The 21,385-nt window shown below is 39.3% G+C and overlaps 2 protein-coding genes and 1 long non-coding RNA gene across 3 annotated transcripts; 2 read left to right on the top strand and 1 right to left on the bottom strand.

Moving 5' to 3' along the window:
* LOC109125954 (uncharacterized mitochondrial protein AtMg00810-like) lies at nucleotides 2,728-3,909 on the top strand. Its single transcript, XM_019228771.1, has one exon. It carries the CDS (start codon nucleotides 2,728-2,730, stop codon nucleotides 3,907-3,909), a length of 1,182 nt encoding a protein of 393 aa, XP_019084316.1.
* On the top strand, nucleotides 5,399-7,743 carry LOC104707353 (calmodulin-like protein 8). Its single transcript, XM_010423683.2, has 4 exons — nucleotides 5,399-5,587; nucleotides 5,702-5,859; nucleotides 6,253-6,333; nucleotides 7,453-7,743. The coding sequence occupies exons 1-4, from the start codon at nucleotides 5,509-5,511 to the stop codon at nucleotides 7,588-7,590; spliced, it is 456 nt and encodes a 151-aa protein (XP_010421985.1). The 5' UTR covers nucleotides 5,399-5,508; the 3' UTR covers nucleotides 7,591-7,743.
* On the bottom strand, nucleotides 18,429-19,222 carry LOC104707352. Its single transcript, XR_754624.2, has 4 exons — nucleotides 19,154-19,222; nucleotides 19,019-19,062; nucleotides 18,752-18,925; nucleotides 18,429-18,666 (listed from the first exon to the last, which is right to left on the bottom strand). It is a non-coding gene; the product is annotated as an uncharacterized LOC104707352 (long non-coding RNA).

Genomic DNA, 21,385 nt, shown 5'->3' with positions numbered 1-21,385 from the left:
TGTTGGCCATCTTGACGGATCTGGTGAGATCCCCGCCGCGACGGTCACCACCAATGCTGTTGTCTCTCCCAATCCTGCTTTTGTTCAATGGCAGCGACAAGACAAGCTTCTTTACAGCGCTATTCTTGGTTCCATCTCCCCCACGGTTCAATCAACTCTTTCCCGGACCACCAGTGCTGCCGAGATCTGGCGTACCTTGGCTGATACGTATGCCAAACCTAGTCGAGCTCACTGTCGTGTACTGCGTGATCAATTGAAACTCTGGAAGAAAGGTACTCATACCATCGATGAGTACATGTAGGGCTTGACGACTCGTTTTGATACTCTCGCAAGTCTTGACAACCCGCTGGAGCATGAAACTCAAATCGAACACATCCTCGATGGTCTTCCTGATGAGTATCGTTCCATTGTTGATCAGATTGAGAGTCGTGACATGCCTCCAACCATAACGTACGTCCATGAACGTCTTCTCAATCAAGAGGCCAAGCTTCTCTCCAAGACGGCTGCACCTGTCATTCCGGTCACCGCCAATATTGCTGCCCACCGCTCCCGCAACAACTCCAACAACCACAACAACAACACCAACAACAATTATCGTCACAACAACAATAACACTCGAAGGCAATCCAATCCTTCTTATGGTGGCACCTCTTCGTCGTCTTCCTACGACACTCGCCGGTATAAAGGGAGGTGTCAGATCTGTAATGTCCAAGGTCATAGTGCTCGGTGGTGCTCGCAGTTCCAGTCGCGAACTGCACCAACTTACCCACCTACAAGAAGTCTGTTCCGTCCTTGGCAACCTCGTGACAATGTTGCTATGGGAACCTCCTACGATCCAAATCCGTGGCTTCTCGACAGTGGTGCAATGCACCACATGACCTCCGAGTTTGCTAACTTTTCTGTTCATGAACCGTATAGTGGTGGTGATGATGTCGTTGTTACGAATGGTTCACCCCTTCCCATCTCTCATACTGGTTTCACATTTCTCCCTTCTAACTTCCGCGACCTTCGTTTAGATGACATTTTATGTGTTCCCGATATACACAGAAATTTAGTTTCTGTCTATCGTTTGTGCAACACTAATCAAGTATCTGTGGAATTCTTTCCTGCTGCATTTCAGGTGAAGGATCTCAGTACGCGGGTTCCACTTCTACAAGGCAGAACTAGAGGGGAACTCTATGAATGGCCAGTCTCACCAAAAAAAGTCATGGCCTTATCAACCTCTACAACTTGGCGTGCTTCTCTACCCGTCTGGCATTCTCGTTTGGGCCATCCGTCTTGTTCAGATTGTTGTCTCAATAAAAGTCATAAACTCCCATTTTCACAAAACACCATTTGCTCTTCTCGACCTCTTGAATATCTATACTCCGATGTTTGGACATCACCCATTTTATCCCATGACAACTACAAATACTATCTTTTAATTGTTGATCATTTCACTCGCTATACTTGGCTTTACCCCCTCAAACGCAAATCTTATGTAAAAGAGGTTTTTGTCATGTTTAAGTCACTTGTTGAAAATCGGTTTAATCATAAGATTGGTACTTTGTTCACGGACAATAGGGGTGAGTTCATTGCGTTGCGTGGTTTCCTTGCGAGTCATGGCATATCTCATTTGACGTCTCCATCACATATGCCAGAACATAATGGTATGGCCGAACGCAAGCATCGACATGTCGTCGAAACTGGTCTTACGCTGCTTTCACCACCACTGTCTATCTGATCAATCGGATGCTCACGCCCGTACTTGACCAGCAGTCCCCGTTCTCTATGTTGTTCAAGACTGCACCGAATATGGCCAAACTGAAGATCTTTGGTTGTTCATGTTTCCCGTGGCTACGACCGTACACCTCTCACAAGCTTCAAAGTAGGTCCCAGCGCTGTGTGTTTCTTGGTTACTCACTTACACAAAGTGCATATTTCTGTCTTCATCCCCCTACTGGCCGCATATACACTTCGAGACATGTCCAGTTTGATGAGACTTGTTTTCCGTTTGCTGATCATGGGAAGGTAATTGTGGCTCCTGAGTGTTCTTCATCGGTTGGCATGCAACCTCTGGTATCCGTGGTTCCTGTTCTTCCGTTATCGTTGCCAACGTCTAGTGGAACCCCGTACTCAGCCCTTCACCCACGGCCTCCGTCTCCATCTATCTCCGCTCCGTCGCAGCCTCAGGTAAGTCCACTGAACCCTCAACCCCCTTCTTCTTCTTCTTCTCCCGTCACTGAGCCCACTGCTCCTCGAAATGGGACTACCAACCCGGCCCAACCAAATAATGTGTCTAATGAGCCCACTGCTCCAAAACAGAATGAACTGCGACCTACGGTTCAGCCTAGTCCGTTGTTTTTAACCACCACTCCTCCCGAGCTTCCTCGCTCACAAACTCTAGTTGCGCCTCAACCCCAACGACCACAAATTCCTATCCCGGCTGAGCCACCACAAAATGTCCACAAAATGAAAACACGGGCCAAAAACAATATCTCCAAACCAAAACAAAAGTTGAATCTTCTTGTTGCAGGTCCTAATCCATCCCGTGAGCCCCGTACTGCTGCTCAGGCTCTCAAAGATGAACGGTGGCGCCCCTCTATGTCCTCTGAGTACAATGCTCAAATGGCTAATCATTCATAGGATTTGGTTCCTCCACACCCGACTCAAAATGTAATCGGCAATCGTTGGGTTTTCACCACCAAGTATCATCCAAATGGTGAGTTGAACCGCTACAAGTCTCGAATGGTTGCTAAAGGTTTTCATCAACGCCAAGGGATTGATTATGCTGAGACCTTCAGTCCCGTGATCAAGTCAACAACGATCCGTTTGGTTTTGGATATTGCGGTTGCACATTCTTGGAAAATCAAGCAACTAGACGTTAATAATGCCTTCTTACAAGGTGAACTCAAGGAGGAGGTTTATATGGCCCAAACAGAAGGTTTTGTGGATCCTGACAAGCCGGATTACGTATGTCGTCTCCGTAAGCCAATCTATGGTCTAAAGCAAGCTCCGCGTGCCTGTTACTTGTCTCTCAAGAATCATCTTCTTCACACATGTTTTACTAATTCCCATGCCGATACGTCGTTGTTTGTTAAGAAATGTGGGTCTTCGTTTGTGTATGTGCTTGTGTATGTTGATGATATTCTCGTCACCGGTAGTTACTTTGTCCTTGTTGTTCAAACGCTTGCTTCCTTTGCTGATCGGTTCTCTATCAAAGACCCTACTGATCTCACATATTTTCTGGGCATTGAAGCTACACGAACCAAAGCAGGACTTCATTTGAAGCAACGCAAGTATATTGTTGACTTTTTAGCGAAGAACAACAAGCACAATGCAAAACCGGTCGCAACGCAAATCGCTACTTCTCCCAAACTTACTAAACATGGCGGTACGATCCTCGGTGATCCCACTCAATATCGGTCTGTTGTAGGCAGTCTTCAGTATCTCTCCTTTACTCGACCTGATATCTCCTACGCCGTCAATCGTCTCTCCCAGTTTATGCATGCGCCGACCACTGATCACTGGCAAGCCGCTAAACGGGTACTTCGTTATCTCGTAGGAACGCAAACTCATGGTATTTTTCTTCGTGCACCATCCCCTATGGCTCTCAATGCTTTTTCTGATGCTGATTGGGCTGGTGATGTCGATGATTATGTCTCTACTAATGCTTATGTGATCTATCTTGGTCATAATCCTATCTCCTGGAGCTCTAAGAAGCAACGCGGTGTTACTCGCTCATCAACAGAGGCGGAATACCGGGCTGTTGCCAACACCGCTTCTGAGCTTCGGTGGCTATGCTCACTCCTCACCGAACTTGGTGTTACACTTCGCTCCCCTCCGGTCATATACTGCGACAACATTGGCGTAACTTACCTTTGTGCTAATCCTCTCTTTCACTCTAGGAGTGAAAGACATTGCACTTGATTATCACTTCACACGAGATCACATTCAAAATGGCATGCTCCGCGTTCTTCATCTCTCGACCAAATACCAGCTTGCTGATGCTCTAACTAAGCCTCTTCCTCGCCAACAATTTCTCACTGCTTGTTCCAAGATTGGTGTCACAAGAGTTCCTCCATCTTGCGGGAGTGTATAGGAGTAGATATGTATAAAGGTCTTAATGTAATTAATCAGCTTTAGGTTTTACCTAATCTTTCTGTATAAATATGTCTAAACATTCTCATTATCAATATTACATTTATCCATTCCTTATACTCCCTTCATGCGCTCGAGCCCTATGGTGATCAGAGATGGTACAAAATATGGTTTTACACCAAAAATAGTAGTAAACTGTAAGGTGTGACAAATCATAATAATTTATATTAATGAATGGCCCATTGATTTACTTGCTACCTCTAATTGGTGGTTTATATAAAAATGTTTTACGAACTTATAATGCAGACGATAGGGGTCAATAAATTGATCAGCGTAGCATACATGCATTTTTCCTATTGTTTAGAATACCAGATTCAATGCAAGTCTCTCCTAAAATCTTTCTTAGCAATGATTTCCCGATTACGATCTTTTAGCTAGATATTCTTATTAATTATGATATGTGTGACATGGAAAACAGTTTCATCTGATTTTTAAAAATAGTCACAATTTCACAATTATTCAACCAAAAGTAGTATTACACCACTTTATTTCGATTTTCTACGTTCACTTCGGTCTGGATCTGTAATAAGTTATAATTCTAGAAAAGGTCATCGTATTAATTTTGAAAATGAAATGATTCTTTCAATATTTATTTAATCATGCTTCGTTAATAAACTACGTATCATTTTGTGGGATTCTATGGATTTCACAAGATCATGCTGGCCAAGTTAAGCTTCATAGGCTCCTAGCAGTTTCGTGATGCTTTCAAGTTTCACCCCTGTGGACCGTACTCGAGTTGCTGTGGAGTTTATGGACACTCAGCTCAGGAGCATGGAAGATGTTCAAATTGCTCTGGATAATTACCTAATGTTGAACGGTAATTACGATGGGCGTTGATGCCATTACACAACCTAGGGAGTAGCCAAGATTTTATATTAAAAATATAGAATCAGGCGTATATTTTATAAGAAAGAAAAAAAATTATAAGAAGAATGATTTGTGGACCAAATTTTGTGCCCATATTTAAACAAATTGTCCGGACAAACGTACAGACTACAGAGGATGCCTAGACGAGTAAGAATTAGATGATTTTTAAACTAATCTTGTATATGTGATTTAAATTTTTAAGTAACAGCGACAATTCTATTATATGCGATTGGGTCATGTGATCAGAATTAAATTCTTCAGTTCAGTAGTGCTAGAAAACAAACAATTTAAATTGTACTTGTCATTCAAATTAAAATAATATGATGACTCAATAAAAGGCTCTAAAGTAGTTGAAAAGTACATGAGTCCAATGTACAAAAAGGTCTTGTCACGAGTCTCACGACTCTACAAATAGACCACAAATCAGAGTACTTCAAACCTTGAGCTCCCTCCTCTCTCTCTTTTTCTCTTTCCCCCTAAACAAAATTCTCAGAAAACAATATGGAAGAGACAGCACTGACAAAAGATCAGATCACTGAGTTCAAAGAAGCCTTTTGTCTCTTCGACAAAGACGGCGACGGTTCTCTCTCTTTTTCTCTAACATGTTCATAGAATAATATACTTAAGAAGAGTGATATATATATCTGTTGTGTGACATTTTTACTTATCACCTATTTCTTTTGGAATCTAATAGGTTGTATAACGGTGGAAGAACTTGCAACGGTGATCCGTTCTTTGGATCAGAATCCCACAGAACAAGAACTTCAAGAAATCATCACTGAGATTGACTCTGATGGCAATGGTACCATTGAATTTGCTGAGTTTCTCAACCTCATGGACAAGAAACTTCAGGTTCCTCTCTCTCTTGATCTCTTTATGTATTACATGCTAAATAGTTTTCTTTAGGAATATACACTTTTACAATTAATTACATCAAATGAACTATATATTGTTTTTTATTAGAGACAAAAAAAAAAAGAACTATATATTGTTTTTAAATCATTGCCTCATTCATTATGCTTACGTCCTCTAGTTTGCTAATTAACTTTTTTTTTTACTATTACCGAGATATTCAATTTTGTATCACAGCAAGTTTTTCTTTCTTTCTATGTTTTTACTTGTTCTCTACAGAAAAAAAAAGATTTCTTGTAAAGATCTGTGTTTATTAAACAAAGACATTGTTTATATTATGTTACAATTAGTTGTGTAGTGTTAATTTGTTGTCGTGATCATGTGATGGTATAGGAAAATGATGTTGAGGAAGAGCTGAAAGAAGCTTTCAAAGTCTTTGACAAAGACCAAAATGGTTACATCTCTGCCAGCGAGGTCTCTGACTTTTACTCTTTCTTTCGTTTTTTTAAAAAATTATTTCTAGTTTGGTATTTAAAAACTTATGCGGAGAAAAGAACTTATAATATAACAAATTAGTTCGATGTATCATGCATCAAGCCTAACATGAATACTGGATTGCGTTTTTGTACAACGTTCTCCAATAATACCATGTACGGTCTAAAACTGTGTTTTGATTTGCTTATAAATGATTAGAGCTACAATTATATATATATATATATATATATATATATATTTTGTGTCTACTAAATCCTTCCTAAATTTGAATCATTGTCGAATTTAAATACGGTTCATGAACCAATTTCATAAATGTCTTCTCTTTTTTTTTGGTAAAATCATAAATGTCTTCTCTGCTAAAATGGTACATGCTCTATATCTCTATAAAGTGTCAAATCCAGGCTAAGCATACCAATAATGGTATTTGTAGAAACCACTTGATATCAATTAATTCTGCATTAACTAGAAAACCGAGAAATCCAGCTAAAACACACTTTGATATATTTAGAATCAATATGACAAAAATCAGACAACAAAGCCAGACAATCTTCCAATTTAAAGAGATCCATTGTTGTTGTCTCATTAATGTTCTAAACATTTTTTTAACAAGACATGGATATTTATTTATTTCAGTTTATCCTTTCGAAAGTCTGTTTTCCAGTCGTGAAGGCTTAGAGCTAGCTGGCATTGTGAATCTATTAGAGAAGAACAGGAGGAACAAAAAAAATAAATAATAGAAAGTAGTTAGATAGATTAAAATGTGTATGATTCTATTGGTGCACTGGACAAGAGGGCACATGTTTTACCTAGTTTAATTAAATATCTACACATTAATCAACATCCTCAAAGTTACATTAATGCGTATACTTTTTTTTTTGTAAACAAGCACATTTTTGCATGCACATATAAACTAAGTATTAAAAAAAATCAATTTTTTTGTGTTCAAGATTTTTCTTAATAGATCAGAAAATAATATTCATGTTAGGCTTGACCGAGCCATACCGCTCTTATCGACACACGTACTTTTGATTTATTCTTGGTCGATCGATGGTGCCACATTTGAGATGTATATTAATGTGAAAAGTTGTGTTATTGCAGTTGAGTCATGTAATGATAAATCTAGGGGAAAAGCTAACAGATGAAGAAGTTGAACAAATGATAAAGGAGGCAGATTTGGATGGTGATGGCCAAGTCAATTATGATGAATTTGTCAAGATGATGATCAACATTGGTTAATTTTTTTTAATTCTCTTAATTATATAAGCCAATGATCCTTAATTAATTACCTTGTTAGTTTTTTCTTCATTTTTTTGTCAAAGTGATTTAATTACCTTGTTGGTTTGAACTCCTTCGTGTTTACAATATTTCAACAAATTCCATTGTTCTACATTCCATTGAAGTTTTCAGATCCACTTATTGTTACATCGCTGTTACTATACATTTTTCTGTTTTATTTTAGAAATTTAATTAGCAAATTCTCCTTCTCACATCTTTGGTAGACTAATTAAAAAATAAAATCACATAGTTTTATGATAGACTAATTTATAAATATAGAATATGTTCTAATATAAACACATGATATTTAATAATAATATATGTTGTATCAATTTGTTTTTCTTTGTTTAAATCATCATTTTGAAGTAAAACATAAGCTCAAAATAATTACAATTGATTATATAAGATATATCACTTACATACTCAAATAATTTAAATTAGCATTTAATATTCTACATGTTACACAGTTTGGCCGTTTTTAAAACGTAGGTACTAAAAAAACAAATAAACAAAATTGACCATAACTTAGTCTATCAATACAATTTGCAATAACTAATGAATTGAATGAAAAAAACAAATGTATATGAAAACACATAATATTCAATAATAATATACTCCCTTTGTATCACTAATTTTCAAGGATTTTTTCATGTATTACAAAGATTGATTTTCTATAATTTTTTTTATCAATTAATATTATAAAATTGTGAATTTCACGAAACAATAATTGTAAATTTTATAATTTGATGAATTACTATTGGTTAATAGTTATGAAAATATGTTATTAAGAATAAATAACTTATTTATAGCTAAATATTAAATATTTTTTTAATTTATGTGAAAATCCTAGAAATTTTTTTTTTTTATATATACAAAAAGGAGTATGTTGTATCTATTTTTTTGGTTCAAATCGTCATTTTAAAGTAAAACTTAAGCATCAGCCAATTGGGAATCTCAGGGATTTATGGTCGAAACATCGGCCAGATTTTTTATTTCTTATGGAAACGAAACAACCTACTGTTTTTTTGGAAAATTTCCTTGGTCACTTCGGATATAAGAATTTGAAGACAATTGATCCTATTGGTTGTAGTGGTGGTTTGGCTCTTTTTTATAATAAAGATGATTTTCAGGCTTCAATTTTATTTGAGTCTAACAGACTAATTGACGTTGAAGCAGTTTTTAAAGGACATATTATTAACTTGACTTTTGTGTATGGTGACCCTGTTCCAAAGAACCGCGATTTGGTGTGGGAACGCCTATTACTGATTGCTTCATCTCGGTCCTCTCCCTGGTTTATTGTTGGTGATTTTAATGAATTGACGAGGAATCATGAAAAATGAGGAGGAAAGCTTCGTCATCCGGCGTCGTTTCTTTCTTTTAATGGAATGATTCGGGATTGTGCTTTTTTGGAATTTCATTATCTAGGTAATTGGTTGGATAGGGCTTTAGGTAATGACGATTGACATGAACTATTTCCTGATACAGTTACGGAATATTTGCCTATGATCGCCTCAGATTATACGCCTCTTGTGGTTAACATTGGCGCGAAAAGACCACGGGGAAGAAGGAGTTTCATGTTTGATCGTCATTGGGTTGGTAAGGAGGGTTTGATGGATGCGATCTCGTCGGGTTGGGGTGGGGACCTAGCACCAGGATCTCCTAATTTTGTGGATAAAATTGTGAACTGTCGCAGGCCGATTTCTCACTGGCGCAAATCACATGTCCCCTTTGGTAGGGATACCATCGAAAATTTAAAGAGGCAATTGGCTGAGGCACAAGCAGTGGATTTAACTCCCCCATATGTCATCACGGATTTAAATAGTCGTTTACGGGAGGCTTATAGGGATGAAGAGGTTTACTGGTATCAGAAGAGTCGGAGCAAGTGGATGAGGATAGGAGATAAAAATTCTAAATATTTTCATGCCCAAACAAAGCAGAGGTGGGCCCGCAATCGGATCACAAGTCTTTTTGACAAAAATAATGTTTGGTCAACAGAAGATGCTGATATTTGTAATACAGCGGTGACGTATTTTGAGGAAGCATTAAGGGAGGTCAATTGTATAATTACAGATGAGGATAATGGACGACTAACAGAACCTGATGCTGAGGTAAAAGAGGCTTTATTTATGATGTATCCGGATAAAGCCCTTGTCCCTGATGGGATGACAGCTTTGTTCTTCCAAAAAGCATGGAATGTTGTTAAAACGGACCTAGGGTCATTGGTAAATAGGTTCTTCGAGGAGGGTGTTTTTGAAAAGAGTTTAAATAGGACACATATTTGCCTTATTCCTAAAGTGGCTAAGCCAACCCGGATGGTAGATTTAAGTCCTATTATTTTCTGCAATGTGGGTTATAAGATTATTTCTAAAGTTTTATGTCAGCGGCTTAAGAGGGTCTTACCGGTTCTTATCTCTGAGACTCAATCGGCTTTTGTCCCAGGACGGTTAACCTCGGATAATATCCTGATTCCTCAAGAGATGTTTCACGGGTTACATACTAACTCGTTGTGTAAAGGGAAATTTATGGCGATAAAGACCGATATGAGTAAGGCGTATGATAGGGTTGAGTGGACCTTTGTTGAGGCACTAATGCGAAAAATGGGGTTTGCGGAAACATGGATTGCTTGGATTATGTTCTGTGTCACTTCGGTTGAGTATAAAGTTCTTTTGAATGGCCAACCAAATCGGTTGATAGTCCCGGAGAGAGGTCTACGACAGGGGGATCCTTTGTCCCCTTACTTGTTTATATTGTGTACGGAAGTTTTGATTGCCAATATACGGAAAGCGGAGAGGGAAAAACTAATCACAGGGATACAAGTGGCAAATAAGTGTCCGCTAATAACGCATTTGTTGTTCGCCGATGATAGTCTTTTCTTCTGTAAGGTTGACAAGGACCAATGTAAGGCCATTTTGGATATTTTAAAACAGTATGAGTCGATTTCGGGCAGCAAATAAATTTTGCCAAATCTTCGCTACAATTTGGTCATAAGGTCGATGAGGACAAAAAGGCGGAGATGCAAGGGGTTCTAGGGATTACAAATTTGGGTGGTATGGGATCTTATCTCGATTTACCAGAAAGTTTGGGTGGGGCTAAAATGAAGGTTTTTGCCTTTGTTTGGGATAGGATGCAGAGTCGAACGAATGGTTGGACAGCAAAATTGCTTTCAAAAGGGGGAAGGGAAGTGATGATACAGTCTGTGGCGACTGCAGTTCCGACGTTTGTGATGTCATGTTTCCGGTTACCGAAGACAATTACATCCAAACTCACTAGTGCAGTGGCAAATTTTTGGTGGAGTTCCAATGGCCAGACGAGAGGCATGCATTGGTTAGCTTGGGATAGGTTGTGTGTTAGTAAGCAATTGGGGGTGGCTAGGATTCAGGAATGTTGATGATTTTAACTCGGCTTTGTTGGCTAAACAATTGTGGCGACTGCTTGAGGTTCCAGACTTCCTGTTTGCCAGGGTTTTTAAAAGTAGGTACTATAGGAATACACACCCACTGGATCCAATTCGGTCTTATTCTCCATCGTATGGGTGGAGGAGTTTTTGTTCTGCTCGCTCTCTGGTAAACAAAGGACTTATTATAAGGGTTGGCACGGGAGATTCCATCTCAGTATGGACTGACCCCTGGATATCGGCTCAATTCCCGAGACCAGCATTATGCAAGGGTCCTTTTAAGGATCCCAATCTCCAATTGACTCACTTAATTGATCGTCGAACAAATACTTGGCGTATAGACATGCTCAACGAGTATTTTGATCCCCTGGATGTCGCTTTGATAAGGGCATTACCTTTAGGAAGCATTCAAAGGGAAGACCAGTTAGGTTGGCATTATACGAAAAATGGAAAATACCCCTGTGGAGAGTGAGTGTAGTGAACCTCACCAAGGGGTAAATTTTTAAATAAAAACCCCTGGCCAAAGGACCTGGTAAGGACATGAAAAGAAGGTGAGGAAGGAAGGTCGAAGAATTACGGAAGAAGTGTCCGAGAAATTCTGAACAAACCGAGAGATGGCCATCTTCTCTTCCTTAGAGTCTTCTCTTCCTTTGTGTTCTAGGTTGAACCTTTTCCAAGCCGTATAGTGGAATAGTGAGCGTTGAGTTTGGCGGAGCAAGTTGGGTTGGTGGCTGGAAGCAAGTTCGTGTTCGAGAGAGTTGGCCAAGACCAAGCGCACGAAGGAGAAGAAGAGAATTGAAGCAAGACGCATTAGAAAGAGGACCAAGGGAGTTCAAGGGAAATCAAAGAAGGGAATCAAGGAGAAAATCAACTAAGCACGAGCAAGAGGGTGCAAGAAAATAATGAATGGCGAAGAAGGTGAAGCAAATTTTATGCTCTATGACAGAAACCAGTAAGGATCTATCAAATCAAACCTGGTGGATGAGCAAAGAAGGCGTCAAAGTGTGGAAGACATGGATGGCGAAGGAGATAAAGCATTATGGTGCTAAGTGGCGAGATAAGTGAGGTTTATCCAACCAAACCTCATAAGCGAAGGAGTTAGATGAAGTGTGGGAGACGACCAAGGAGTTTGGAGATGGAGACAAACAATGAAGTTGAAGAAGTCGATTGGTAGGAACCAAGATTATGTGATCAAGTCCAATGATCAAAATAAATCAAGTATATGGAAGTTACAATATATGGAGATGAGACCAAGTAGGTCGGAGAAGGCATTACATCGAACTAGTGGCGTGGAGACTAAAAGAACCAGAGAAGAGTTTTTATCGGACCAAGGTGTGGAGACCAAGAGAACCGAAGGAGTAAAGTTGTATGGAGTGCAAAACCAATGAAGGTGGAGAAGTCGTTAGCTTCTATCAAGATCATTTGATCAAGTCTAATGATTAAATCAACCAAAGACATGGAGGTTATGAGATAAGAAGAGGGAAACCAAGAAGGACCGGAGGAGAAGCTATGTGAAATTCGAAGCTAAAAGAGTTAGAGAAGTTAAAGTCTTGTGGAATATGAAACCAAAGGAGTTGAAGAAGTTGAAATCCTAAGGAGCGCGAAGCTAAAGGAATCGGAGAAGTAAAAAGGAATGCGAGGTTAAAGGAGCCGGAGGAGCCGAAGAAGCAAAATTTTGTTGTCAATATGGCCAACAGATGAGAGAATGCGAAGTCGTATGATGAGCATATCAAGATGGTGGAGTGAACCAGGCTATAAGTCAAAGGAAAAGAGAAGAGTCAAGAAAAAGCTGAAGAAAGAGAAACATTGAGCTAAGGAGTCTAAAGGAGTAGACATGTCGTGGTACATCAAGGAAGCAACCTTAGTACCAGAAGAAGTTAAAGTGTGGAGAACTAGACGGATGCTGGAAATGAAGAAGCTTTCCCGATAGCGCTAGCCAATGGCGCGAATGGAGCAAGTGATTAATGAAGTAGACCTTGTCATCAAGATATCCAAGGAATAAAGGAAGNCGAGAGATGGCCGATGGTACCATGTACCATGTACCATGTACCGTACCGGACGTACGCGGACGACCGGACGTACCAGACGAACGCCAAAGGGGCAAGAACATGTACGGACGTGAAGCAAGCGTGGGAAGGAACCCACTAAGGAGGGTGAATTATTTATTCAAAATGGAGTTGGTGGAATCTCCACTAAGTNAATGAAGAAGCTTTCCCGATAGCGCTAGCCAATGGCGCGAATGGAGCAAGTGATTAATGAAGTAGACCTTGTCATCAAGATATCCAAGGAATAAAGGAAGAAGGTCAATTAATGTTGTGAAGAACGACCAAAGATCGAACAAGTCAAGAAGACTTGTAATGACCAAGGCAAGTAGAGGAAGTTCAGTCTTCCAGGAGTATTTCAATGGAGGTATTAATGTGATGGTGATCACAGTGATAGCAGGATGAAGACGCAGATAACAAGAAGCGTCAACATCACAAGAAAAGAAGGAGAAGACCTTAGAATTCGAGGACGAATTCTTATAAGGNTTTAAGTGGGATTTTCTACTAAGAATTAATTTAATCAAAGTGGAGGAAGTGGAGTTAGAGGAGAATTAAACAAAGCAAAGTGGAGTTAGTGGAAGATTAAACAAGTCTTGGTGGCCAAGTGTTAATGTCATTTTCGCACAAGTGTAGAAAACATGCACTAAGAAGATAAAATGCACCTCATGCATTGGTCAACTCCACCGCCCAAACTCTCATCAATCCACTATAAATAGAGGCTTAGGGAATCCATTTTCGTTCCTTTTCTCTCTTAGTCCAAAAAATAAGAAAGTTAGAGAGAAGTTAGAGAGTTAAAGAAAGAGCTATGGAAAGAGCGAGAGAGAGAGTTCTTCCTTTGAGTCTTCTCTTCCGCAAGTTTGCAGCTGCGTCTGCTTAGAAACTGTTCTCTTCCGCGTCGCAAGCTAGGACTAGAAGTTGTTAGATCGATTCTTTCAAGCCAAGTCCAGGTGAGTTTCAATGCATGTGATATGGCACATGATAGGTGGGGTTTTTAATTGTTTTTCTTAGGATTTACGGTTTAAATCTAGGCATTTTCGTGGGTGTTGGGATAGATTCGATTCTTTTCTTCTAGATTGAGTTCTAGATAGATAAGTCTCGTTTTCTTGTTTCCTTGCATGTTGGTGTGAGGTTGTGTTTAGCACTTAGTCTCTAGATTTATTTCTAGTCTCTTTGTTGCTTGTTGTTGTGGTTGCATGTTTGCTTGTGTGCATTGCATGTTAGTTTGGTTGTTGCATGTGGCTTGTGTGCCTTGCATGTTGTTGTTGTTGCATGTAGCTTGTGTGCTTTGCAGATTTGTTTGGTTGTGTGTATGAGAAGAATTCCCCAAGACCGTAATCGGGGCGGATTACGAAGACTCGGAGAGACGGGATTGCAGCCTGGGGCCGAGTATACACGACGGTGTATTCGAGTGCACCTGTTGAGAGGGACTCGCATGTGATGTTCTATGCTTGCGTGCCTTTGTGGTTGTGAGTATAGGTGTTCACGGGTATGGGGGAAGTGACGAAGCGATGAAATGGTGGAGCAAAGGAGTGAAGGGCCCTTGAAGACGAAGAAGAGTTGTTAGCTTCCGTATGCGTATACTGTGATAGTAAACTTGGAGTTTGCTTGACTAACTTGCATATTATCTTGCTTGTTTTTCTTGCATTTGTCTTGCATGTTGCATTGGAGTGTTGCATGTAGTTGTTGCTTTAGCTTGCTTGTTGCGTGTTGCTTGCTGGGGTTGGGGTTGGGTTTGGTTTCTTGTTAGGTTTCCGAACTCACTGAGTGTTAGCACTCAAGACTCCATATTTGTTTTGCAGGTAACCTTAGTGGGGAAAGCCTTAGGGGAAGCTCAGGACGTTAGGCCAGCCGGTGTAGAATTGCGTTGCCTTTGCAAGTCATTTTTGTAAAATTTAATTTGTTGTATTTTGGCCTTAGGCCTGGCGCCATTTTCGTATTAATGTTTTATGAACTCATTTTATAAAGTAATTGAAGTTGAAAGTTATTTTTATTTAAGTCGTGTGGTCTCGTTTGGTTCAACGCACCAGGCCGCAAGGGTTGCAAAGCCTAAGTAGTCTCGGTTGCGGGTGGAATTGTGCTAGGGAGGATCGGTTGGGAAGTCTGCAGTTTCCATCCCTCAACTGGACCACCTCGGTGCAGTTCCCATAGTGGCGTTCCGTGGCTGTCTGTGGCCTGCGTGGTCATAGGACGGTTCGGGAGCGTTACAACGGTGGTATCAGAGCATGGTTATGATGCTCGTGGAACACATGTTTTCAAATGTTTTATCGAGTAAATGAGTCGCAAAGGCAATTTTAGGAAACCGGTACGTCCTTGTGCATTCTAGGTAGTGGGGATTTAGGACTTACCCTTGGATGCTGGTGCAGATGTCAGATCAGGGAGGTCAAGAGGGATGGTCGTGGGGTGATTCAAGAGCTGATGGAGAAGAGTGGCGAGGCTCACCGGAGGGTGAACAATTTAATGATGGAGGAGAATGGCAAGACTCATTGGAGTGTCATCAATATGATGCCAAAGAGGAAGGACAAGAACCGTTGAAGAATGATTTGTGTGATAATGGAGAACAAAGGGAAGATGACCCACATGGTGTCGAGAGAGACAAAACCAAGAGAGAATGACGAGCGAGCGACAGGAAGGTTGAGTTTCGAAAGAAGTAAGTCGCAAGAATCCTTATACTGATCAAGTTTTGGAGCAAGATCAAGATACATGAGAGAAAGGAAGTTTGGTGCTCACAAGGAAGGAGATTGGTGTTGTCCGTGGGATAAAAATCCTGTTCGACAGACATCAAGTTTTGGTCAAAGACCATTTGGAGTACGATCTACAAATCATGAATCATATGAGCAAAGGAGGGTGCCACCAAAGCAAATGAATGTACCCGAGAAGCCAAAACAAGGGAGTATACCCGGAGAGATAAGACAAATGAGCGCGCGCGAAGAGCCAAGACGTCCAGAGATTGGAGCAAGAGACCCTGTGATAGTTGTGTTGCAAGAGATGCTAGAATTTATGCGGTAACAACAAGTGTCAAGCCCAAGTACATCAGAGTCCCCCAGCGTTCTAAGGATTGTGGCAATCATGAGACATTTGAGAACTAAGTATTTTTGAGGAGGAACAAGCATGTTCGAAGCAGAAAAATGGCTGCAAAACTTGTAGAGGAATTTCGATGTAATTCCATGTCAAGAAGATTACAAGAAAGATATTTCCGAGCAATACTTGAAGAGCGATGCAAGCGATTGGTGGACCAGTGTGAAGAAACACTATGGTTAAAGGAATCCAACATGGATGGATTTTCGAAGGGAGTTCGAACGGAAATATTTTCTACCGGAGGCCGGAGATAAATTGGAGACCGAGTTCATGCACTTAGAAGAAGGCGTGAGGAGCGTTCGAGAGTTGGGATCAATTTTTTTTTTTTACTCGACTACAAAGACATTCGGAGGAGACTAATGTCTGTAACTTACCAGCAAATCGATGAGTCGGTTAAAGGAGCTATGAACGTGGAGAAAAGATTGGGAAGGGAGAAGAAAGCTATACGCCAGGACCATGGGAGGAGCAAGGCAAAGATGATGCCAAGTGTTGGCACAAATCGGAGGAGGAGACTATCCGACCAAGGAGGTCGTAGTGCAAACTCAAAGAAGAGAAGAGGAGTTATATGTCACTCATGTGGGGAGTGAGGCCATTATTTTTGTGAGTGTTCAAAAGGAGGAAAGAGCCATCTGCCAGTTCCATCTCACATCATATGTTTAAACTGTGGCGAGAGTGGCCATTACATGGCAGCCTGCCCACTAACCAATGCCGAGAAGCGGTGCAAGAAGCAAGAGATCCCCCACTGACCAGTCCCAAAGGAGAGCAACCGTTGAAGCAGCAAGTAGGAAGGGTTTGTGTGTATCCTTACCATTAGGTAGTTAACCCTTAGACCTTCAGAACCGTGTGGCGATCGGGAAGGTAAGTATGGGCGCTAACTCCCTCTTTGTGTGTTTGTGTGTTTGTTTGTTTGGTGTTTGTTTGCTTGCTGTGTTTGTTGCTTGTCTAGGCTTGTGGAAGCACTTGGTGGTGCTAGTCCAAGTTCTAAGTGTTGTGTAGGAAGCCTTCTAGCTAAGCGTTTTGAAGAAACCTTAGTGTTAGGCCGTGTAGGCAAACCTTTGTGTTCTAGGTTGAACCTTTTCCCAGCCGTATAGTGGAATAGTGACCGTTGAGTTTGGCGGAGCAAGTTGGGTTGGTGGCTGGAAGCAAGTTCGTGTTCGAGAGAGTTGGCCAAGACCAAGCGCACGAAGGAGAAGAAGAGAATTGAAGCAAGACGCATTAGAAAGAGGACCATGGGAGTTCAAGGGAAATCAAAGAAGGGAATCAAGGAGAAAATCAACTAAGCACGAGAAAGAGGGTGCAAGAAAATAATGAATGGCGAAGAAGGTGAAGCAAATTTTATGCTCTATGACAGAAACCAGTAAGGATCTATCAAATCAAACCTGGTGGATGAGCAAAGAAGGCGTCAAAGTGTGGAAGACATGGATGGCGAAGGAGATAAAGCATTATGGTGCTAAGTGGCGAGATAAGTGAGGTTTATCCAACCAAACCTCATAAGCGAAGGAGTTAGATGAAGTGTGGGAGACAACCAAGGAGTTTGGAGATGGAGACAAACAATGAAGTTGAAGAAGACAATTGGTAGGAACCAAGATTATGTGATCAAGTCCAATGATCAAAATAAATCAAGTATATGGAAGTTCTAATATATGGAGATGAGACCAAGTAGGTCGGAGAAGGCATTACATCGAACCAGTGGCGTGGAGACTAAAAGAACCAGATCAGTTGTGATGGTTACTGCTGGTGTCAATCAGGTACTCCTATCTTTGTTTGATTACCTATAACGTTGGTGATTGCTAGGCTCTTCTTCTAGTCTCAGTCTCTGTTTTTGTATCTAGTGCAGGCATTTGTCAATATCTTTGTGAGTCTCTTTTTTTTTTGTTCCAGACTGGTTAGAGAAGTCACTCGCTGAGTCCAAATCGATTCCCAAAGTTGTAACCGTTGTGAATCCTGGTAACCCAAACAGCACTTATGTCCTTGATCCTATGTAACATTTTGATAACATATGGATAACAGCTTTTATATAGTTATATAACATATGTAACATTTTTTTTTATTTTGTAAAATATGAAACCGATGAATTAGAGGAATTGTAAAATATAACTTATTCTCATTTTATAATTATTTAAATTTGTAAATTAATAAACAATAGTTTAAAAAAATTATTTGTATGATTGAGAAACCTATGAAGATTTCTTTAGTGGAATGATGAATTTTGATAAGTATTTAATGGGTTACTTTGATTGGATTAATAATAATTATATGATTAATTTATTTGTGAGTAACCCATATTGTTAACATGACAGCAACATATCTTACAGATCCAAAATATTAAAAAAAAGTTAAAACGAAACAAGTTACATGTGCTGTCGGCTATTGTCTGAGTCTCTTGTAAGAGAGAGCACAGGGTCAAGGTCAGTGGCGTTAAACGGGTAAGGCTTAGCGACTACCTTGTGTCCTCCCATGTCACTCCCACTAAGTTTCAACGCCTTCTCTTCTGCACCTTCTCCCCGAAGATAAACCAAGGCAAAACTGTAAAACAAAATCAAGGAGTGTTTATAGCAAAATTGCATTTCAACTTTTGTGAAAGAAGTGGAGGAAAGACCCACAAACAAACCTGTTGAGAATACTGGGGACGCTGCTCACAACGTATCCGGGAATATGAACATGTATCACCACTCCACATGAAGCGAAGTGTTTTCTCATAGCCTCAATGAAATCGTGTAGCCAGAGAGCGAAGTGTCGTATCCCTCAACGTAAATCCTGCTCAACATCCTACTGCATAATTGCACTTAAATAATAATATTATTATTAGCATGACAAACAACACATCTTACAGGTACACATGATCTCAACAACAACAAAAAATCAATTTTGTACGTACCTGCTTCCCCCAATTCCTACGTCACTATCGTTCAATTCCACACCCTATGGTACAAACAGATCTAATCAGAAACTTCGAACTGAGAAACAGAGAGATTAATAGGAAACCATAATTAAGGATCGAAGAAGAGATTACTTTGATGGCGGATCCGTCCATTGAGAAGATGCGACTGCGCTAGGTTTTCTTTTTTCTTTTCCGTTCTTTTTATTATTATTCTGGTTTGGGCAGAGGTAACTGTGTCCTTCTCGTGTATATCTAAAAACAACCCGTTGGGTCTTCAATTTACTTCAGGCCTGGACTAGGCCCATATCGTCAACCTGAACCAACATTATGAACAAATAAAACAAACGACTTGGTTTTGGTTTATTGACAACTAGAAGAATTAAAGCATTGCTCCATCTAATAATATATACCAGCTGGATAACTTTAATAGATTATACACTTCTACAGTACATCATTTTGCTGAGTTTTTTTTTCTAGTATAGAATGATATGTGTGTCTAATTTACAAATACAATATTCTGGTTGTTTTTTCTATATAGAAAGGTAAAGATTTTATGTGAAAAATGGTAATGAAATTGAAACTTGTAGTTCTATTCTTGCAAAAATTACGAGTTTTTAGACTATTGAAAGCAATTTTGAAACAAGACAAAGATAGAGTGGGAAGTGAAGAAAAACTCGAGGGATCATCAAGTGGTAGAACGTCTCAATACTTGTAAGTAATAATTAGTTGGTGGGCTAACCTTCAATCACTTTAACACATCCTATCTTTTATTACTTCTCTAATTCTCTCGAATCTCATCATACAAGGCTGTATATATATATTTTTAGGGGAAAAATGTCATTTAAATCATGAAATTTCAAATTTTGGCCATTTAAACTATAAACTTTGTTGTAGACCATTTAAAACATCAACTTTTGTTGATTAGCTTTTTTAAACATCAAGTTTCGTTGACTAAACCAAAAAAACATGACGTTAAATCCGATAATTGACCTACTAACAGACGTTACTATGCTGTTACTCACTCCGTTACTGACAAAACGACGTCGTTTTAATGGAAGTTTTAATTCGAAAAAATGTCATTTAAACCATGAACTTTTAAATATAGGCCATTTAAAACATGAACTTGTAAATATATGTCATTTAAACCATAAATTTTCAAATTTATGTCATTTAAACCATAATACATGAAAAATGTGATCAATTCTTCAAACTCTAGTGTAGTGTCCTAAAACAAGATGATCAATCCTTCAAACTCTATTGTAGTGTTCTAAAACAAGATGATCAATCCTTCAAACTCTATTGTAGTGTCCTAATAAATGAAAAAGACTCAAGACATAAATACAAAAAGACACAAAATACATGACAAAGGTCGAAAAAGAAGAATTAATTGATGTTCTTCTTTCTCTTTTTCAGAATCGCATCATGAGGAAGAGTCAAAGAAAGAAGAGAGAAACTAAACTAGGGTTAAACATTTTAGCCAGTTAGGTTTATATACTTCTGTGGTTTCTAATAAACCAGTCGGTTCGAACCCTAACCGAAATCTGATTATCCAAATCAATTGCGCCGAACGGTTAGGCTTTCTCTTTTCGGTTTTCTTCGATAACCAAAATTTTCAGGTTGTTTAGTTTTCACCGAACGTTCAGGGCAAGTTCATGGTTTATATGATATAAATTTGAAAATTTATGGTTTAAATGACATATATTTACAAGTTCATGTTTTAAATGGTCTATATTTAAAAGTTCATGGGTTAAATGACATTTTTTCGAATTAAAACTTTCTTTAAAACAACGTCGTTTTGTCAGTAACAGAGTGATTAACGGCATAGTAACGTCTGTTAGTAGGTCAATTATCGGATTTAACGTCATGTCTTTTTTGGTTTGGTCAACGAAACTTGATGTTTAAAAAAGTTAATCAACAAAAGTTGATGTTTTAAATGGCCTACAACAAAGTTTATGGTTTAAATGGCCAAAATTTGAAAGTTCATGATTTAAATGACATTTTTCCCATATTTTTAGTATAATAGAATAAAAGTGTAATTTTCACTAAAGGTTTGATAAATCCAATTCACAATTTGCATTTTGCCAATACACCTCAAACTATCTCTATAGACTATAGTCCCACAAAAGGTGACCCACTTTTGTCCTATGTTTTGGTTTAGTCTTGTTCAAGAGTTGGGTCCACTCACATTATTTAGCAGCTTAACACAGTACAGTTCCTTAACACATCTTAACTAGAAAAAACAACTGGGCTTTGTAAAAGAGTCCTTATATAATATTTGGGTTTTTATAATAAGGCCCAAATTTTTAAAAAGTTCGGTTATTGTTGAGAAAAGAACAAAACAAAACAAAACGAAGGTTCGGTCAA

Source organism: Camelina sativa, chromosome 8 (genome assembly GCF_000633955.1).
Source record: "Camelina sativa cultivar DH55 chromosome 8, Cs, whole genome shotgun sequence".
NCBI lineage: Eukaryota > Viridiplantae > Streptophyta > Magnoliopsida > Brassicales > Brassicaceae > Camelina > Camelina sativa.
This window is presented reverse-complemented; position numbering and strand designations above follow the sequence as displayed.

What these genes read in the sequence shown, in the direction of transcription:
- LOC104707353 (XM_010423683.2), top strand. Translation starts at nt 5,509, where the DNA reads ATGGAAGAGACAGCACTGACAAAAGATCAGATCACTGAGTTCAAAGAA. An exon ending in CTTCGACAAAGACGGCGACG is followed by an intron (nt 5,588 to 5,701) that starts GTTCTCTCTCTT and finishes GGAATCTAATAG; the next exon opens with GTTGTATAACGGTGGAAGAA. An exon ending in GTTACATCTCTGCCAGCGAG is followed by an intron (nt 6,334 to 7,452) that starts GTCTCTGACTTT and finishes GTGTTATTGCAG; the next exon opens with TTGAGTCATGTAATGATAAA.
- LOC109125954 (XM_019228771.1), top strand. Translation starts at nt 2,728, where the DNA reads ATGGTTGCTAAAGGTTTTCATCAACGCCAAGGGATTGATTATGCTGAG.